General features: G+C 44.2%; 1 protein-coding gene across 1 annotated transcript in view; it reads right to left on the reverse strand.

The window, feature by feature from the left end:
* Positions 1-264: 264 nt before the first annotated feature.
* LOC149362805 (caspase-2-like) overlaps positions 265-22,108 on the reverse strand; it is a 38,585-nt gene continuing 16,741 nt past the window's right edge. The window contains exons 3-7 of the mRNA XM_089573250.1: positions 17,740-18,018; positions 13,999-14,075; positions 11,906-12,076; positions 7,192-7,414; positions 265-6,269 (exon numbers count right to left, since the gene is read on the reverse strand). Coding sequence (XP_089429376.1) covers positions 5,851-6,269; positions 7,192-7,414; positions 11,906-12,076; positions 13,999-14,075; positions 17,740-18,018 — 1,169 coding nt within the window. The 3' untranslated portion in view covers positions 265-5,850. The remainder of the gene's footprint in view (positions 6,270-7,191; positions 7,415-11,905; positions 12,077-13,998; positions 14,076-17,739; positions 18,019-22,108) is intronic.

Below are 22,108 nucleotides of genomic sequence, written 5' to 3' on the forward strand. Positions count from 1 at the left end.
ACTTTATGGCGTGACGTCATACCAGGAGCGAGAGACTGGCTACCAACTCGGCTCGTCGGGTGACGGCGGCCGCTTGCCACTGCGTGCCGCGCTCTTCCCACTAGAGACGCTGCATATGCAGTATAAAACACCTGCTTTCGCAGCCTACCAGGCTTAACCAAAGGTAAGCCCCCAACCAGTTTTTCTTTACCTTTGTAATATCATATTGTCATGTCCCAGACATTGTTACAGTGCTGTTACTACCTTGCATAAAGACACTACTGCTAGAGACAAAAAAAAAACATTTTATTTTCTAACTTTACACAGTGATAACAACCGTACTCAATAAATAAGGCACAATATTTTTTCTAGTTGTCAAAACCAGAAGAGCACAGCAGTCACGGCCTTTATACTCACAGGATCATCTTCCTTAAATTTCCATGCAGTGCCAGTTTGTCACACTTCTGCAGGATGAAAAATATCACCTGCATATGCACAACATACCCACAACGCACAGCCTACTACAGTTCAAGTCACAGCAAAATACACTCCAAGTAAAAGCATCCAACATAAAGCTGGACACTGTAGGAACAAAGAGTCACAATCTGGCCAGGCGTAGAACTGTGTCCGGAATAGCCATCCACTCTACCACCATTTGGCTACTGCATCAAATATGGTTACATAGAACAATGAATGAGACTGCTTGCTGCTTCTAATAACAGCAATAGTACTGGCTCACTGGAAAAAAAAGGTATCGAAATACATTAAAGGCCAACCAAAAGCCCCTATATTGCATTGCCAGATGATCCATTTTTAAAAGGCTTTTTGACAAACATACATGATCAAATGAAAAACAGCATAAAATATGCATGATGCCTCTCACACTCCTGTTCGTACCACTTAGAAAAGCAGTAGACAGCTATAAAGCTAAGTACAACAGTGAACAGGTAATGTGCTGCGACTCCTGTTCTTTTACATATTAAACTTATTAAATATGGCAGTACACTTGAGTATATTTCTTTGAGCAGCAGGAATGAGGTGAAAGGCACATGAGGGTACATTAAACTCAACAATCCATCAGGATAATAATATATTGGGATAAGCGACTAGGAAAGGGCAAGGTGCAGAAACTCCAACTTAGCACACTGCAACAGCCAACCCAGCACTTGCAGACAGTGGCAGTACACACTGGCAGGAACATAAACAGCTATCAAACAGCATTTCGTATGGGTTCACCATCTTTTTAGGGGGACCCCAACCGTTTTCAGAAGGTACGGGGGCATCCCACATGTCCTGGCTTCCATCCCTTCTTACCTGACATGCATGGCAAAAAGGAGTGTGCAGGCCCTTCAGAGAACACCTCAATGTAATTAGCGACCAGTTTCATAGTAAACTGTCTGCAATAAAGTGCAGTGTGATTAGTCTAACAACAAAGAGAGGTGCGAGACCTGCGTGTATGAAGTTAGCTGCTGAGGGGAACCTTTACTCCGATAGCGTCAAATAACCAAGAAATTGACCGACACAATCTAAGAAGTTCTAGCAAACTTGCACTAGGTAACCACCAGTGTGAACCGTAACTTTCGTACAGCAGTTACAAAAATAACGCAACTTACATTACCTTTACTTAAATAACAAAAATAACCTATTATTTACATCACAGATTCATACACTGAGTGCTTATAAAATCCATTAAACACATAACTCACATACACTAAGTGTTTATATAGTCCATTAAACACATAACACACATCTGCTGTGCTCTTCAATAGCATTCACCATGAAACTCTTTAGAAGGTGACACCTGTGGTGTCCAGCAATTAAAAATACCCTGTAAGTTACAAACACTTCAACACATCACATTACATTTATATGACATTTCCATTTCACAGTCACCAAATTATATCCACAGCTATAACATATTATGATGTGCCAGATACTAAAGGCGAAGTTGCATGGAAGCCAAAGTTGTAAGCAAGTTTGCCTGAACATGTGTAAAGAAAAGAACTTCAAAATGGCATTAAAATGTTATTCGAGCTTTTGCTCAGCATTGTAAGGACATCACAAATATTTCAGTCTTATCACATGTAATTTGTTCTGCATCAATGTGTGCGCAGAATACCTGGAAGCATTGCTGCTCCCTTGAGCACAGAGGCCTACAAGTTTTAATGATTATGGCACTGCAAAAATTGAGCGTGTGCTGTGGTTGCTTCCAGGCTAGCTTTTTTACCTGACACAACGCCAGTACAACGAGCATGAAGGCACATCAAATGTATGCGAAAAGCAAGCACACATTAGAAGGACAGCAGTACAACCGGCACTGGCAAGAAAAGCGGGAGTTCCAGGTAGTCCACTCCAACAATCAAAAACTGACCTCGCAAGCTTGGCCAGGTCTAGGCATAAAACATGGGAAAGAGAGCACTGCAGCTTGGGCAGACAAGAGTGTCTTTTGAAAATACTGCAGGCAATTCAAAATCAAAGGGAGTTTTTTTTTTGTTGCAACAGCAAAAAGTACAAGTTGGACCATTTAACAATTCTGCTCAACAGAAACATGGTCCTGAAACATCTCAGCTTCAGCTGCGAGGAGCTTAAGAGATGAGGCAATATCCACAAATGGTACAAGGGAGGGCTTTGGCAGGAATGTACAAGAAAAATGCTGGTTTTGGTTTTAATGGGGTTTATTGTCCCAAATCACCTCGGGCTATGAGGGACACCGTAGTGAAGGGCTCCGGAAATTTCAACCACCTGGGGACCTTTAACGTGCACTGACATCGCACAGTACACGGGCCTCTAGAATTTTGCCTTCATAGAAATTCGGCCGCGGCGGCCGGGATCGAACCTGCGTCTTTCGAGTTAGCAGCCGAGCGCCGCAACCACTGAGCCATCACGGCGGGGTGACAAGAAAAATGCTGGGTCTAGGATGCAGCTTCTGCAAGGATGGGGCCATGTACTAGCAGTTCCAGAGATCCCATGCCAAACAAAAGCGTAATTCATTGGTTTGCACTTTGACGCAAACCCTGAGTTAGTGAAGTAAACTAAGCTTTACAGAGTAGAGCTTCTTGATGACCCGATAACAGCACAATCAAAAGAAGCAGGACTATGCGAGGTGATTTGGTCCGACAAAAGCAATTTTCAACATGAAAGTCAAGGAAGGGGTAAGCAGTAGTGCTAGGACTAGGAAATGCCTGAAATGTGCTGCATTTTACATAGAATCGCTTCGTTGAGAAACACGATAAGGTCACTTCAAGCAAGCGAGATGCCGATTAGTTCGAAAGCCGATGGTTAACGAACTGTCACGTTAGCTTTTCCACTGATATTAGAGGGCAACTCCAGAGGGTTTTTAGAACATTTTGAGTTGATAATCACCTCGCATTCTTCAGAGTCCCCTCTCTTCATTGCCAGAAACCGTTTTTCAAAACACCGAGTAGAACAATTTTAAAGCAGCAAAAATTGAAACCGAAATTGGGTTCCGTCCAAACTCGACGTACCAACTTATGCTGTCATGAATACGGTCCCAAAGCTAATCGTTTGCGCATTAACTGGCTAAACTAGCGACGGCAACGGACAGCCTGGTTCATTATTTGTCTGAACTGAGCAAAATCAACCACGAAGTTTCATTCTTCAGCAAATGTAGAGCAAATATTAATGAGTATGCCATCTCCTGCGATGTCACACATGCAAGGTTGCCCTATAAATTGCCCTGATTGAAGCCACGAAATAGAAAGTTTTAAAATTAATTTACGCTGCATCAAGACGTCACCCAGCTGTGAAATTTGGCACAGATGACTAGGAAACTGCGGTGAACTGACCCTAAAAGAGACAAAGTTTTTAATGAAAGTAAAGGAGAAGGGGTCGGCCAGCAGTAAGGTGACCTTGGCTTGCAACTCCTCACCGGAGAAGAGGGGAAGGGTGCGAATGGAGTGTGATGATGTTTAAACGCAATGAATTGCTTGGTGTGGTCTGGGTTAGAGGAGACTACGCATACACTGGGTAGCTCTGATCTCGTGGTACAGCCCCGAAAGTTTCAGTGAAATCTGTGGGGGTACGAAAAATGCTGGAGTAGCCCTTTAACCCAAGATTAATTGTGTTCTCGACACATGAAGAGACAAATAGAGGTTCACCCGCCCCCAAGAGCTGACTGCATAGCTCATGCACAATGTCCAGGCCTCTTAAACTGCAGCAACTTACTGCAGAAGAAGCCCTCTCTTTTATTCAAGTTCCTCCTCATGAACTTTTTCAATCATTCACTCATCCTTAACTGGAATTATAAAAGAATTCTGAAGCACCTGGCAACAAAGAGCTCCCTACTACAATTGTGCAACATGAGAAAATCCCTGCAGCTTGCACCTAAGAACGTCCATCCTAGAAAGCAATAGCAAGTTAAGTAGAAACGAGAAATCGCACTGCCACGTAGATCTTGGTAATCATCTGACTAGGGTTTTTTCTGACCGTGTAAGAGAAAATGGAATGCACATTTCAGAGGTCATCTAGGTTCTTTGATCACAATGAAACAGGCAAAGGGTAGCCGAGTACTTAACTCAGAAAATTTCAACTAGCTAGTGTACATAGGTGGTTGGCATGTCGTGCCCCGTCTTACTGATCGTGTAGTGTTGCCTGGGTCACCAAAAAATGATGAAACAGGGCATGTTAGATTTCTGTCTACTACCATGACAGAAACCGTGTCTGATTTGAAGCAGTGACAGAGGTGATGGGCGTGCTGAGGTAGCACATTTTATGCTTGACTGCATTTCGTGCCATTGTTGCAATTGTGTTAGTGTTCTTTTGGGCATTTTGAGAATTGGGCTGTTTGGTTTATTTAAACATGACTGCCATCCACGAAAGAAAATTTGTAGATCAATGCATTACTCTTGCAATTTTTGCCTGCCAAATGTATCTTTTACATTTAAGTTTATTTCGTAGCTTGTTCAAAAGCTTGTGGACTGTATGCAGTACGCATGCTGAATCTGAAAAAAAAACGTATGAATATGCAGTGTAACACCTCAGTCAAATCGGGAAGTTGTGCTTGTATGTGCTAGCCAAAGAATCTCATTTTATTAAACTGCTTATAAAATGAACAAGGCAATTGTTCATCAACGTTAAAGAACCCCAGGTGGTCGAAATTTCCGGAGCCCTCCACTACGGCGTCCCTCATAGCCTTAGTCGCTTTGGGACGTTAAACCTCATAAACCAACCAACCAATCATCAACTGATGAACAGTCATGGACCTTTCTCTCATTAGAGGAGACATGCTTGGCTCACGTAATCAAAGAAGAAACCATTAATCCCTTTTGAGCAACCAAGTGACACGAAGAAGAGGTGAAGTAAAAACCTGAGTGATTTTCTTCTCATACAAAGAAAAGGGCAGGCTGCCAGCGGAATGGATTAATTAGATGGATGTCAAGGATAGGAAGCCTACTTTCATGCTCCATTTTAAATGTAATCTACATAGTGTATTATCACATTCAGGGTGCCTAAGAATGTTTCGATGTCCTTCCAAAAGATGTGCAACAGCTGCTCATGTAAAGCAGGAAAGCTTTCAGTGAAAAAGTGTCGTTGCTCAGTACCTTTTTCTTCATCTTCCGCAATGAAGCTGGCAGTGGACACCAATATGCCAATGCCCTTTGCTGTGCCATCCGTATGCTTGCATAGTTTGAATATTTAGGCACAATATGCGTCCTCAACTTAGAACTGCGATAGTTCCGAAACACTGAGGTGTCTGAATGGTTGTGTCCCGAAGCCTTAGTCCAGGTTTGAAACTGGGAACCCAGATTGGCTCTCAAATGCCTATTTTCCCTGTGGCCATGTTTGTGGCGGCAGTTTTTCGTTACCACTATGATACCTGACCAGACGAAATTTCCTCTTGATCACAGTCAGTTACACGCCGGCAGCGTGACAAATGTCACTTTCTTGTGGGCTACTCTTTTCGTATAGTCCAGGGTTGAAGTACAACTGCTTCCTCCAACCCTTCCCAATCCCTTCTGATGTCTGCTTACAACCATCGTAAAAACACAACTTCAGCACCTGATCGTGGACAAGGTGCATCAGCTCATCTAAATGCAAGCTGCAGGCGTTCTCCCTGAAGACGCTGTACACAGCCGACAAAAGCCACGAGCCAATGTGTTCGTTCTTATAAGCTACATAACTGTGCATGGTAGCGTAAACGATGAACATGTCCGCCCAGGTTGCCTCTCGTCCGTCATCACCAGATGGTGGTGCGCGGCAACTTCCCCCAGGTGTCGGTGCTGCATCTCGGGTGTTGCGCATAATGCGCTTGGTTCCAATGTCAGCTCCTCCTGCACAAGAAGAGAGCCATGGAACTGTGAGTAGGTGTGGCGCCCAAGTTGGTGAGAACGGGTCTAGAGAAGAAACTGTATCGTCGCAACCGAACAAAAGGAATAAGTGCACCACTAGCAACAAACAGAATGCAAACAAGGGAACTGATATGCCAACACAGAAACATAAATATTAGCTCCTGGAGAGAAAATACAAAGAACATGACTAACATTTATGAACAAGTCTTCGTACATTCTGGGTGAAATTAACCTAAACTAGTATTGACCTTTCCCTGGCTAATATAATCATGTTTTGCTGTTCATGTTTCAAATGTCTTGTTTGTGTTTCATTTGGTGTCGACTTACACAAGGTTGTAAGGCAATTTGTTAGTCTTATTGGGACCACAAGAGTGTTAAACAGTGTCTGAAAAGTAAATGCCTTAATGAAGTAGTATTTACTGTCACACAGTGATTTCAAACACTCTCCATAAGAGTGTTAAGCACTGCATTGCATTAAAGCAAACAGGAATCAGCTAAAAGCTTTGCTGTACTCGGTTGAAAGATGCCAAATGATTATCCAGTTGCAGCAAAATTTGGTTTTTCAGCTGCTGGAAACCATAAGCATCAGCCAAGTAATATCTTCCCAGATAGACACCTTATTTTTTGTGGTGCTATCGAAAGACCAGGAAATTTATATTCAGTGTCATGCTAGTTTGATTTCCTTTGCCTCTCTTTTTTTTACTGCTATATTTTTAGCTGCAAACTATTCACTTTAGTTCGAAACTACTATTCCAACAAAATAGCTATTCTCTTCGTATTCGCTCTGAACAGAAAATGTTTATTAATGCACGCTTAATAGAAAGCATTGCTATACTGCAAAAAAATCTTCACGGAATAACAGGAACACGAGCAAAATAATAAAAATGATACTAAGCACACATACTTCCCCTGCAAGCTTGGACAAAGAAGATCTTCGGTTTCCCCTGGAGTGAGGTGCAATTGTCATTGTTGAACAGAGCGTACACATGCTTATCCAGGTCCACAACTTCACCATCTGTACCGTGAATCCCCTTTTCATCCCCATGAGACATCAGGATCACTACAAGGCAGTCTACATCCTGGTGATGCTCTGACTTGGCCACCCGCTGAAGTTCATCTCTCATGTCCTGAGGTAGGAGGAGGGAAAAAAACCTTATGTGAGGCCAGCACTAAGGCCTAGTGAAGAACAGCGCTTCAGCCGCCAAGGCCCGCTGATAACCTGCTGAGCCCAAGTGAAGCCAAGCACTCCAGGAAAGAGGAGGAGGGAACAAAGAGAGGGAACAGCAGTGCTCCATGCGTAGAGAATGTGTTCTGTGTCTGCCACGACCTCTGGACAGCTGGGACCAGTGGCGTAGCCAGAAATTTTGTTCGGGGGGGGGGGCTCATGTTGCAGCACAGCCTCCTCATAGACTTTGCGGAGGGATCAAACGCAAGAATATGAACTGCATTGCCATTGAGAATGCCATTGTGCATTAGATAACGCTACTCATTGTCTATTCAAGTGAAATATGCACTTTTTATAGTAAAACAATGTATTCGTATGTCTTAAAAATCATGGCAGACATAACTGATACCAATGCTTCCATGTTTTTGCGTATTTAGTAAGTAAAGAAAATATTACATGAAATGCTTCCAAGTTTTTGCGTACTTACTAAGTAAACAAAATATCACACGAAGCATTGAACTATATGTCAGTCTGAAACCAGCAAAGCAGTGCATGCCGCTCATATGAAAAACGTAAAGGCCATGAAATTAGCAAATACTAGAGGACAGATATTTTAATGAGCCTTTGCCGTTCAAGAACCTTTACATTTTTGTACATATGCAAAGCAAAGCAGTGCATGCCGCTCATATGAAAAACGTAAAGGCCATGAAATTAGCAAAAATAGACAAATATTTTAATGAATCTTTGTCGTTCAAGAACCTTTACATTTTTGTACATATGCAATGGCCAAGGAAAAATCTCAATTACGATGCCCTTCGTCCCAGTATACTGCGCAGCAGCAGCTGTCACCGGTCATGCATTGCGAGTAATTGCACCGAAATTTTAGTCATAAAAGCGAGCACATGAATAAACGAGGAGTTCTGCAAAATATACATTAGAAATGTGAAGATACAACTTGACAAAGGACAAAAAACTGTCACTGGAAACAAAGTCACTATATGTATGCACCAAACCTCGCAACAAGATATTTAAATACACGTATGTCTCCATTAAATCTACGCATCTAAGCAAAAGTCACCCTATATAATGCGTCAAACAAGGCAAATAAACATTTTGCGCTGTCACACAAAGTAAACTTTACACACGGAAAGACAGACGACCCAGGCAAGAACAAAACTGCGATATGTACTTGGGCCATGCTGGGGTCGGTGATAGTTCGAAAATATTTCGGCGGGGGGGGGGGGGGGGGGGGGGCCTTATAAGCCCACCCCTGGTTGGAACAGTAAGCTGTGTCATGCCATCCGAAGTTGTCGAGCATTAGTGGGGTGAGGAGAGTGTTAGTTTGAACTTTGTGAAGGACATTGCTTACGGGTTCAGTGAGTGGCGAGGTTGCGATAAAATTATGCGATTTTCCCCGGTATTGTGGCAGTGTTCAGCTACATGCTCCTTGAATGTTGCAGCGTGTTTCACTGATGCTGGATTTGGCCAGGGGATTGAAGGCACCCGGACGTTGATTTTGCGGGCCCATTGATGAACCAACTCGTTTCCCCTCGATCCCAGCATGACCAGGTACCCAACACACGGTGATTTTAATGTTCAGATTGCTGTTATAGCACTCTACTAGAATGTCATGCAAATTAAGCATGTGTTTTTACAAACAGTTTTATTCATAAAACATACAACATTAGTTAAACAGTACATATTACACTCGGAAGCCCCACAAATTAACTCTCACCAACAGCACAAGTTCATGTTTTCCTGCACAGCTTAAAATCAGAGCAAAACACTGCCCAACACCAAACCACAATGCTTCAGCTAGAAATTTTATTCTTAGCTCCAATCTCTTCCAGCATCAGACATATGCTTTGGAAAAACCTTAGGAGCCTGCAACTGCTTGAAGAGATTTGTTTGGCACAAACTCATCGCTTCTAATTTGGCTACACCACATGACACTACACATGACACACACATGAACACAGCACATGAAAATTTCATGTGGTTGAGTTAAAGCTAATTCAGGGCTGGCCCCCACAGAGCAGCCCATAGCTCACAGTAGAACTATGGCATAAAGATCCAGAATCAAAACGATCTGTAAGTGTCTTGCACGTAGCAGGCTGCTACAAAGGAGACACTAAAGCACCTGTCATATTTCTACAGAAGGCATTTCTTAGCAAACTAATTACTAATTCATCCGAAACTATAAAGCAACATCTTCAATGACGAGCGACCAAAAAGGTTTATAATGACTTACATTTAGGTAAGGACTTTTTTTATTGAAAGGTTTAGGATAAAGGCTGATTTCTACTAAGTTCGTTTGTTTGCTTGCACCAGGAAACATGTGTTTATTCATTAACAAACACTCACTTGGTACTAACAAAGTTGACGCGACCGCCACAATTTGCATGAGAACTATAGCACCAAATCTGGGGTACAACGAACGTCCGTGGACAGGAAACTCAGTTAAGGATGCCAGGGAAGCTCTTACGATTTTGGAGCAGCTCAACTTCGATGCTCCCAACAGTGTGCACATAATAAAAGCATTGATGGAAATATAAAAAATTGGGCATTGTCGCACTGTCCTCACCTGAAAAGCAGGCGACCATTGCCCATTGTTTCACCAGAAAAAACTTGCTGTGACGCAAGCGGTTCCTCCAACATTTTTGGGGATATTCGATAATTCAAAATTTGAATACCTTCAATATCTTTGCTAGTACATTGAAATTTGAATTAACGACTTTACTCTATCCGTGGACATGTTATATTTATGTTAATATGGTAATTTCACACTTTGTATGCATACGCCATGTGCACCAGTAACGCGCTGCAAGCTAAGGAAATTTTTAATGCGGTGAACTGGTAATTCGTTTTTGAGGGAAGGAAAGGGCGCAGTATCTGTCTCACATATCTCGGAACTGCACTTTAAGGGATGGGAGGAAGGTGGGAGTGAAAGAATAAAGAGAAAAATAGGTGCTGTAGTGGAGGTATCCGGAATAATTTCGACCACCTGGGGATCTTTAATGTGCACTGGCATCGCACAGCACACAGGCGTCTTCTGGGTTCCGCCTCCATCGAAACAAGGCCGCCGCGGTTGGGTTCGAACCCGGGTATATTCCGGCTCGGTAGACGAGCGCCTTAAACACTGAGCCACCGCTGCCATTGTGAACTTTTCCCATGAGGAAGCCCTCTCAAAGGCAACTGGTCATGTCACTAAGAATAGTCTAGTGCAGGGGTTCTCAATCTTTTTTGCCTCAAGGCAGCCCAACAGCCTCCAACATGTGCTTAGCAACCTCCCTCCCCGCTACAATCTGCCGTCACAAGCGTCACAGTCAGTCGATGTTCCTGTGAGTGGACCCTTTGTGCTTTTTTCTGCTGTTTCGTTCGTTTTTGTATTTGTTTTCTTGCCTTCAGCAATCAATTTTTTATTTTTTATTAGAATGAGAGCGCTGCTGTTTGCACTGCAACTCCCAAGGTCATTCAATGTTGTCGGATGACTTTCAAACCAGGAGGAGCGGAGGTGTGTCTATGAGGTCATACCACGTGACTCGCCACAGCTCCGCTCGCTCTCACTCAGAGCCTCCGCGCTCGCTCGGCGCTGCTGATTCACCGCATCAGCGCTCGCCGCAGCTGCGTCGCTGATACCGCAATGACTCTCCGCAGCGCTGCCACACTTGCACTTCAGCTGCTTCGCCTACTTAGCCGGCGCTCGCGCTCAGTCTCGCCACAAACGATGTACCAAGCTCTGCTCTGGAGCAAAACCAGTGTATGGCCATGGTTAACAGAGCTTTCACTCGTATCACTAGGTTTAAAGGGGCTAAACCACGGCCAATTTTTCAATTCCCATCTCTTATGCTCACACCTCTAACCTCAAGACAAGAATGCAGAAAACTAGTCATAAGACCGACATTGCCCCGCATTCGCGCACTCGACTGGATGGGCTGCACGCAGAATCAAGTGGCCCACTCGTGCGGCTTTTACAGAATAAATGCTGCTCCCCGCTCCGCCATCAGTGAGGAGTCAACGTTTTGTTGTTTTTTTTCTAATTTCAACCGACACTGGTTTTCTGATGCAAATGGACTCGCCGGCAGCAAAACCTCGCGCCAGCTCCGCCGATGCCACTGAATTCCCGAAAAAAGCATCTGATGAGATGCGAACACTTTTGTTTTTGTCTTGTCCGGACTCAGCTAGCTTGGCAGTCCAGCTCACACTTTCAGTTACCACACCCATAAGGGTGAGTAACATGCGTCACCTTTTGCCATGGCCCTTTCACATCATCTTTCCGGCGCTCTAAACATATGTGCACTGGCACAGCTGGGTGTAGCAGTGTCTTGACACGCTGCTAAGTTTGCCAGGCAAGAAGCCACAGCGCCGGCGTTCCCGTCAACACATAAGCAGACGGCATTGTTAGTGGCGCACAGCATCTTGGCACACAGTAACATCTACGGTGGTCACTCACCTTCGCACTAAGGTCTTCATGGACAACACACTTGAAGTGCAATGCACTGAACAAGTCGACCATGTGCCGCACATCGAGCTCAGAGCCTTTGCGCTCCTCTCGGTGGGTTTCAAATTTGTAGTTGTTGATGATGACGCACAAGCCTCTTGGTGAGCGCACCATGTCGTACATCTGCTAGGCCGGCAAAGAGAAAATAAAAGGAGCCACAATTCAGCGAACAGCAATCACTTGGCACTCAAGGCTGAAAATGCAGCAGCAGGGCAGTCACCTCTGTGTATATGCCCAACAAAATGTGTGCAGTGGGTTCTCGACACCTGAAGTCCCCACTGCAAGAATATTAGCTGGCACATATCGCTGCCTTTCTGAGCCACTACTGAGAACGCAAGCGAATTTCACAAACTCTATGACATAACTAAGCATGAAGAGAAATTATGGCAAGCATTAGCGCTGCACTCTCTTATTCTACTCTTCTCACACAGAGCGGAATCTGGTTACACTATTTCAAACCCGCTTGATTTCAACATCCGGTTAATATGAGCCTAAACTTTGGTCCTGCCACCATAACTTCTATTAAGAAAGGCTCCCCTCATTTCAAGATCCACTAAAATCCAATAAATTTTTCATATCCATTGAGGCCGAATTATTGAGAGTCTACTGCATTCCCTATCAGATGCCATAGGGAGCTGAATTCCAAGTGCTGACAAAAAAATGGTTGGTTTATGGTTTCTAGGGGTTTAACGTCCCAAAGCGACTCAGGCTACGAGGGACGCCGTAGTGAAGGGCTCCAGAAATTTCGACAACGCGGGGCTCTTTAATGTGCACCCACATCGCACAGCACATAGACCTCCAGAATTTAAAATTGGTAAATTGGTTTTTGAGGAAAGGAAATGGCGCAGTATTTAAATATCTCGGCGGACACGGAACCGCACCAGGGAAGGGAGGAAAGTAGGATTGAAAGAAGAAAGAGAGAAAGAGGTGCCATAGTGGAGGTCTCCGGAATAATTTCGACCACCTGGGGATCTTTAACGTGCACTGACATCGCACAGCACATGGGCACCCCTTGCGTTTTGCCTCCATCGAAACGCGGCCGCCATGGTCGGGTTTGAACCGGGGTACTCTGGCTTGGTAGACGAGTGCCTTACCACTGAGCCACCGTGGCGGGTTCCAGAATTTCGCCTCCATAGAAATTCGTCCGCCGTAGCCTGGATCAAGCCCGCGTCTTTTGTGTCAGAAGCCGAGCACCATAACCATTGAGCCATCGCGGCAACAAAAAAAAAGGGTCGATTTGCGTCGTTAGGCCAAATGTGAACTACGTGCGCTAGCAGCTAGGTTTTGCCTTCTATTCCGGTGTTCAGATCCAGTGTTGACGGTGGCAGTTGTTTGGATAGTGGTAATTCATAGATCCCTAGGAGTCCTCATACCACTCCTGGTGCAGTGGTGCAGCGGTCAAGCGATGCACCACTGCCCTTCTATGGCAGGTGCTGCCATCGGTGGGACATGGTTTGTTTGGATTGGGTTGCAACCCAGGCTGGTCTTTCTGAGCAGCCTCCCTTCACTGAATTACTTGCCTCCTGACACGGTGGGCATATTGCTAGGGACACACACACACACATTTATATTGAGGAATGCATCTGGAGAAGAAGACTATGAAGACGGCGTTCGACTGAACGGCGGCATTTGAGCTAGCTTGAGTTCTTCACAATATATATATAACGCCGTCTTCATCATGTTCTCCAGCTGCATTCCTGTGTGTGTGTGTGTATATATATATATATATATATATATATAAATACACGCACACACACACACATATTTGGGGCAGATTACCCACCACCCGGAAGTAAGCAGCCTGCCATAAAACAGGCTTCAGAAAGACACGCAATAGCTAAATGTGGGGAATGGACACTATAAGTGCCAGCACACTAAAAAAAAGAATGGCTGTGATTCATGCTCTTGCCCTGTACAGCTGCTGCATGTAAGCTTTGCAATAAGCTGTGTTGCACGAAGATGCAAGCAACACAGTGCGAGCACAGAATGGACAGATAAGCAGCGGCAGCAGCCTTGCAAAATGTGCCAAAACAAGAACCCCTTACACGAGGTCCGCGTTTCCAACCCTCGGCTGGCGTCACCAACGGCTCGGTCTCATCAGCACCACAAACTCTGCCGGGGCCTGGCAGCAGAAGAATACATCAGCCCCTCAGACACCCAGAGTGCCAGGCAGGGTGCACCAAACAGAAATGGAGGCAGACAGTTCAACCAAAGCAACAACTGCATGGCAAGTAATGCACCATGTGAAATCTTCCCTGTCAGCCTCTTATGATAATTAGCTTGACAATCTGCCTCGCAGTAAACTGCGCCAGAGAAGATGCCCTGCACAAGCTTTGTAGTTCGTAAGCTTCGCAAGCACGACAGAAACTGCTACATAAATTAGCATTAATGAGGCACTGTTGTGAACACAAGGAACTGAGTACACTCCACTTATTCAACCTGCTGGAGCATTCACAAACCATACGCATCATACACAAGCTCCACTGCTGAAGGCACCAGTGCTGGCATTGGTGTTTCGTTAGTTAATCTGTTCTTTCCACAGCATAAAAATATGGCATGTAGGCTTACTTTGACTCGCACAGTTCAACAGAAAACAAGTCAGAATTGAGCAGGAATAGTCGAATCCTGCTACAATCATATTCACGAGACCAGTGAAAAACGTCACTGCAGCGGAAACTTCAGTGACGTTTCAGTGGCACGGTGTCGGCGCTTGCACCACGCTTGACTGTGTTGGGCGCATTTCTTAACCATTGCATTTTAAGTGACACCGAGGCCACGTAAGACAATGCTGTGTTCACACAAAGCTTTACTTTTCATATCGAATCAAACTCGTGTGATATTTGCAGCCGCATTGTAGTCGCGTAATTGTGGTACTTCTACAAAACATGAAACGAAATCGAAAATGTGATAACTGAGAATAAATAATTATTACTTTAAGGGTTAATAAGAGCAGGATGGAAGGGATTTCTTAATGTTTAATTTATAGACCAATACTATGTGTCTAGTAAGCAGCCACTTAATTACTAGACAGCATCCTGAGAGCCATGCCATCATCAACAGCTGACAAAGTAAAGACACTGGTAGAGTAAAGATTTTTGCTGGTTCGAGTGGCTTTACTACAGCGAGGTTCTGCTGTATTTCCAAATATTTTAGCTTTGACCTTTTGTTATTTCAAAATTGAAAGAATGCGAAAGCACTGATGCCTCCCCGGCACTCGTCGCTTCTCTTTGCCTCTCTTTGATCCTCAACAAGTTGGCGCTGCGGCGCACTGAGACGCTGTGGCGGGCACTATCCTCTGACGTCACTGTGACATCACACCAACGGACAGTTAAGGCGTCACGACATGACGTCACACGTCACCATAATAGCCGTGCTGATTAATCGTCGCCACATTCCAACATTCTATCACGTTCGTTTTCTTTGTTAATTCATTTAACTACACAATTAGCAAAGTTATCTTACGCTTTAATTAATGATCGATTTATTTGCCCTAATTATAGCTTCTTTTACCTCAATCAACGATTTTGGTTTTTTAAATTTGGCGCAGCGGTTGCTTTCTCATCCACTCACTATATCCCCGTCCAGCCTATTCAACCGTCCAATGGTTTTTGCTCATAATTAACTAATTAATTGATATCAATCAAACTTTTTGTTTGATTAATTATCATTAATCAAATACATTTCAATTCATTTCAAACTTTATTTTCACTCCGTTGACTACTTTTTCATTATTTTGCCGTCCATGGCTGTTTTCCTGTCCACTCACTCTCTCGACGTCCATGTTAGTTCGGCGGTTTTTCAACACATTTTGCTCTAATTAATTATCATCCTATTAACATGAAATTTTTTGCGCATCATCCTCACATTGTCCCCCATCAATTGACAATCATTTGTTTGATACTCTCTCTTCTGAGAACAACACGACTACTGTGGACACGTTTTGGCGATACGACCTCGTCGACATAGCCTGGTAATGCTTTCGCATTAAAAATGCACCCGCTACACTAGCTATCAAAGTGCATACATGGTCTGTTCTGAAAGTAGTAGGGCTCATTTTTTAAATAAAATTTATACATGGGAGTAGTACAAACGATGATAATTTTTCAAAGTAGCACCCTTCCGCACCTACACGCTGCTGCCAATGAGTTTTCCAGTTTTCATACGCCTCCAGGAACGCCTCGACCGGAATGCTGTTTAGCTCCCTCGTCACGGCCTGTTGAACCACCTCTACCGATCCGTGATGTTCCCCCTAGAGCGTCGATTTTATTCTCGGGAATAGAAAAAAGTCTGGCGGGGCCAAGTCGAGGCTGTAGGGGGGCTGAGGCATCGTTGCCGAGCTTTGCTGGGCAAAAAATCGGGGTCCTCATTCACATGAAGATGATCCTACCGGTTGGCCTTTTCCTCCTCTGACAACACTCCCGGCGCCAACTTCGCGCACGCTATCCTCATGGTTAAGTTTTCTGTCACGATGTCAAAAACTTGGGTTTGAGGAATGCTCAAGTCATCAGCAATCATTCTGATACTCATTCTAAGATCACTGTTAAATAAATGTTTCACTCGTTACATATTTTAATTGGTCTTGCTGGTCCAAGGGCGTCTGGAGCGGTCGTCTTCCTCCAATTTTTCCTTACGTTCTCGGAACAGCTTGTGCCACTCAAAAAACACCTGATCTACCCATGGAAGCGTCACAGTAGGCCTCCTTAATCATGTCGTGAGTCTCTTTGCCCGTTTTACGAGGATTTACACAAAATTTGATCGCGTATCGCTGATCCAGTAAACGCTCCATGATTCTGCGTGACGAGACGTTTCGATAGGGGTTCACAGTACAAGCGACCTGCTCTCTTGAACGACCGAGAGCCGACTGCCGATTTTCTTCAGCATTCCCAATATCCCCCTTCAACGATCCTGCACGCGCAAACCGCCTCTCATCCAACCGTTCGCCCAGTAAAAAACCAGTCCTACTACTTTCAGAACAGACCCTGTATATATTTTTTTGCCGCAGCCATTACAGAAGTGCCCGTTTCAAACCTGAGAGAGGTCATACTCCTGTATGAACATGAACCGCCTTTGACCTTCCTGTAGCTACGAACTTCACCAAGGTCAACACAAGAAAATGCGAGATGTCTGACACACATAACCAATGCTGTGTGCAGAACTCTGCAAGAAGCAAAACCATGACAACGCTGAACATGCTGACTCCCCGCATGCAAAAAAGGTTTCCACATGGGCATCGTTTCACAAGCTTAGAGGGGCTGCTAGATGTCCTAGCCCGAGATCCGAGAGGGAGCACTAGAAAAAATGTTGAAGTATTATTACTGCAAACTAATATGACGCATTAACGTTCTGGTTTGGGCTGGTTGGTTCATGTTGAACTTCTAGAAACCGCGCAAAAAGCTCAGGACACCGTACGTATAAATATTTTCTTTCCAGGCTGAACACATGCGTTGGTAGTAATGAGCACCCTTCTTGTTCGTAAGTGAACTTTTGCATCGTCCTCGTTTTTTCGCGTTGTTTATACAAGTTTGAATACGGCGCGTCTTTTTAAAGCAAAAGAAAACTAAATTACATTCATTCGTGCGCACACTTGTAATATACTACTTTTGCAGTTTTTATTACGAACTTTTTTTTTAAGTAGTTGGCAAAGAGCTCCCTGTACAGATAGCCAAAAATAATCAATTCAATGCACAACCAATTTTTATCATTTCTATGCACTCTGTACCCAAAAAGTTGAGATTGTTAAACCTCCAATTACAAGCCAGCCAGAGATATGGAGAATTCCTGCTCACCTGTGACATACAGTGTAAACTGGGCACTCGCCGTGCCACTGCTGTCCTTGAGGGTGAGCTGGTACTTGCCCTCGTCGGGCTTCACTGCCTCATACAGGCACACACTGATGTAATCATCGAACACAGTGTACTTGAGGCGGTCACTCTCCAGTATCTGGAGACCGTCCTTAAATAGTGATACCTCCAACAGCGTTGAAGCCGAGAAGTAGATCTTGACCTTCCCATTGCCCTTTTCTGAGATGAAAACTTCGTTCGGGCAGCGTTCAATGCGTGGTCGTGCTGCAATGGGCCAAATGTCTCTTAGTAGCAGCACAAGTCAAAAAGAATCGCGCAATATATAGGAGATCGAGCAGCATAAAGCAACTAGATGGAAAAGTAAGTGCTGCAACCTATTTTTTACCTCAGAAAAGCAAATTAACAGGAGAGCAAAAAGTTGGGCTAGTTAGTTGATATGCATAATGAAAAAATTGCGCAGAAACACGAGGACTAAGTGGAGACAAACACAAGGACGAACGGTACTCACAACTGAAGTTTATTCCAAAAAACATGCACATATAAAAAGGAACTTCAGTTGCGAATAGCGCTCATCCTTGTGTTTGTCTCGGCTTAGTCCTCGTGTTTCTGGGCAATCTTCTCAGTATGCAAATTAAAAGGGTCCCATGTTTGTTCGCTAGATGGCTCCATAGCAAACATTGCCCTTCGATAGGCAAAAAATTTTCTCTCATTTGCTTGTTATTCCAATAAACCTTAATGCTAAACTCACAATTCAAGCAACAGAACTAAGCAGAACCACGAATATAAGTGACGTTCAGGGGATCACGTGAAACTAAAATAATCTGGCTGTCACATAATCGGAAACCTCGCTCAATGGACGCATTCACGTAATAAACACGTCAGCTACTCTTGTCAGAGCGTGTCGTCTACTCTTTCTGTCCTTGTGTGTCGCGCTAAATTTTTCAAGACGTCAGCTACTCTGGCTGTCAAAATGGACCGTTTTTTTCTCTCTATCATTCATGTATTACAAAAGCGCCTGTTCTTACTTGAAGTTGGTACTGGGACTGCACTGCCACACGGCATCACCGATGTGTGTGTACTTCCATCGCGGCACACTATTTAGGGGTCACATGTGCCTCGCAATCGTTGCTTTCGACAGTGCGCAAGAAATACGGCTGCTCTAAACCTTCAAAGACATTCTGTGATGTGTGATGTGAGCATGCCCGCGATGCGTTGTTCTGTTTACACTCCGCCAGACCCACCATCACTCCACCATTTATGCAGTAGTGTCTGCACTGGGTGTCCTCATCACATAGGAAAAGAAAATGCAGTCAAGATGTTAATACGAGATTAGAGCTTACCAGCACTGGCGGCACGCTTTCAACAGTGACATGCGGCCCACTGCTCGCTCAATGTTGCTAAGCCTAGTGTGTTTCGTGCTGAAGCCGCCGCGGAAAGTATTTTCAAGCTTGCCACCAATGATCGCAAATCCTTTTTGTCAGCCTCTTATAAACTGGCTCAACAATCTAGCTCGCAGTAAAGTGCACAAAAGAAGATTCACTGCACAAGCTTTTTATTGAAAACTTAGCAAGCACAACAGAAACTGCTCAATAAACTAGCATTAATGAGCTACTATGGTGAACAAAGTAACTGAGCGCACTTCACTTATTCAACCTGCTACAGCATTCATAATCCATATGCATCAGACACAAGCTCCACTGCTCAAGGCACTAGTGCTGGCATCAGTGTTTAGAATAGATTTGTCCTTTTCACAGCACAGAAATTTGTAAAGCCAGAAGAATGGTGTAGGCTTTTTTGCTTTGAAAGATTACTTTAGCACACAAGCTTACTTTTACTCACATATTTAAAAATGAAAGAAATCAGAATTAAGCATGAGCATAATTATAAAATGTGCTGAAACAAATGCCACACCACCTGAACCTGCCATAAGATAAACACAGAGAAGTGTGTGTGTGCGTGTGTGTATATGCATCAACAAAGTAAAATCACTCCTGAAGATGGTTTATGGGGTTTAACGTCCCAAAGCGACTAAGGCTATGAGAGACGCCGTAGTGGAGGGCTCCGGAAATTTCGACCACCTGGGGTTCTTTAACGTGCACTGACATCGCACAGTACACGGGCCTCTAGAATTTCTCCTCCAAAGAAATTCTAGCCGCCGCGGCCGGGATCGAACCCGCGTCTTTTGGGTCAGCAGCCGAGCACCATAGCCGCTGAGCCACCGCGGCGGCTACTCCTGAAGAAGATCGGTCTTCCGATCGAAACGTCGAGTCGAATAAATATGTTTCCTTTAACGAAGCGTATACTTCACCATATGTATATATGTATGTGTATATATATATATATATATGAAAGAAGCCAACAGCCACAGAAACCAAGGGGCACAGGGGATTTTTAATTTATTTATTTATTTTGTGGTGTTGATCAATTTAGAATATTACTGAACATGTTATCGCTTAAAGCTAATTGATTAGAAAAGCAGAAGAAAAAAACAACCACTGCCGCCGGTGGGATCCGAACCCACGACCTCCGAATTACGCGTCCGGTGCTCTACCTCTTGAGCTACGGCGACGGCTGTCAAATCTGCTTTCGGGGGTATTTATGTTTACAAGTAACCTAACCTTGAGAGTGTTCATCAGCGCCACCCACGTTCATAAGCGGTGGACGTAGAACGTCCTGAGTTACCGCAGGTGTGACGTAGAACGTATGTATATATATATATATGTATGTATATATATATATATATATATATATATATATATATATATATATATATATATATATATATATATCACAAAAAGATTAACGTACTTGGTTGCTAGGGACGCTTCATTAGGTAAACATTTAATGCGAGTCAACGTTTTGGACAGAGCCTGTCCTTACTGTTGGTTTTGGGTTCGGTCTGTTGGTTGTTGAAAGTTGGGTCTCCTCCAAAACTTTCATAGAAACAAGTGTTACAGAGTTGTCTCATGCCTTTCTCAATGTATGTTTCACTATCCATGACTACTATACCGCCTCCTTTATCCACTGGCTCTATGATTACATCTGTCCGTCTGCTGAGAGCATTCAATGCATCCCGTTCTTTTTTGGACAGGTTCGCTCTCCTTGGAGGGTGGCCTTTGTAGGCATGAATTATGTCGTTTTGGACCGCTTTAACATACATGTCTAAGTGTTTGTCTCTTCCCATGTTAGGAGTCCAGTGTTGGTTTGTAATGCAGAATTGTCTGCTATCCGCAGTAAGTTGGGGCCTATCACAAAAGCATTCTCTGAGTCGCAACATTCGCGCAAAATTGTCCAAATCTTTTAAAACCGAGAATTCATTGCATTTACTTTGTGCTGGAGCAAAACATAAGGCCTTGAGAGAGAACGGATCTCTCGTCCATCGTTAGGGAGCTGGACGATAGATAATGTTATCCTGCAAACCAAAGCCAGAGCTTGTAGCCGCAGGATTATCACTGGTGGCTGCTCCCGTTCCAGTTCGTTCCGCCTTTGTTGTCGGTATTAATGTCGCTTGTGTTGTTGCGTTGAATCTCTGGTCGGAGCACCTGCCTCCGTTTTGAATTCTTCTTCGCATGCTGCTAGATTTGTCCACGCAAGGTGTGAAATCTCGTCCCTAATGAATTTTTTGCATTTTATCTTGAGTACCTCGCCGGTTCTCTTTTCCTCAAAGTGCGTAAGTTCGGCAGCCTCAGGCGCGGTTATGGGGATGTGAAGACAAGTACAACTCTTCTTTTCTCAGAGTCCCAACACCTTCTCAAAATGCCCAATTGTAACTCCAAGCAAATCTAAAGATGGAGATTCTAGTACACGATTCCAATTGTCCTTTTCCTCGTCACCCAGGTTAACCATTGATGGTGTTAGTGAAACTTGTAAACCTTTTGGTGTGATTTTGGATTGCATATATATCTTTAGGCTATCGATATGGAGTTCATGCCTAATTCATTTATCCACGATTTTTCTTAACTTTAAAAATTTTGAGTTATTTGAGGAAGGCTGTCGGTAGGGTGACAAAGAGAGAGTTGCACTCATGCGGCCTGATTGTCAGCGCTGACGAACCCGTTGTGCGGAACTACCGCGCTTTTGGAGATTGTACTGAGAGAGAGGAGTGTTGGGAATTTCCGGTTTCGGGCTGGTGGCGGTATCCACATGGCCTTCTACAGTGGAAGAAAAGCTGTCGCTGCACTTGGTCGGAACGGTGTGAGGCTGCGCTGGGGCTTGCTGGAGTCCTCGCGGTATTTTCTGTGGATTTCTGTGCCGTGCATGAGTTGCTTGGTGTATTCACATGGTTCACATTAGATGGAAGTTGCTCCCAGGGGGTTCCAGAGGGTGTCTTTGATTAACTGGGGTCTCTCGGTGG

The sequence above is a fragment of the Amblyomma mixtum genome, chromosome 2 (genome assembly GCF_055824585.1).
Source record: "Amblyomma mixtum isolate Tamu chromosome 2, ASM5582458v1, whole genome shotgun sequence".
NCBI classification, from domain to species: domain Eukaryota; kingdom Metazoa; phylum Arthropoda; class Arachnida; order Ixodida; family Ixodidae; genus Amblyomma; species Amblyomma mixtum.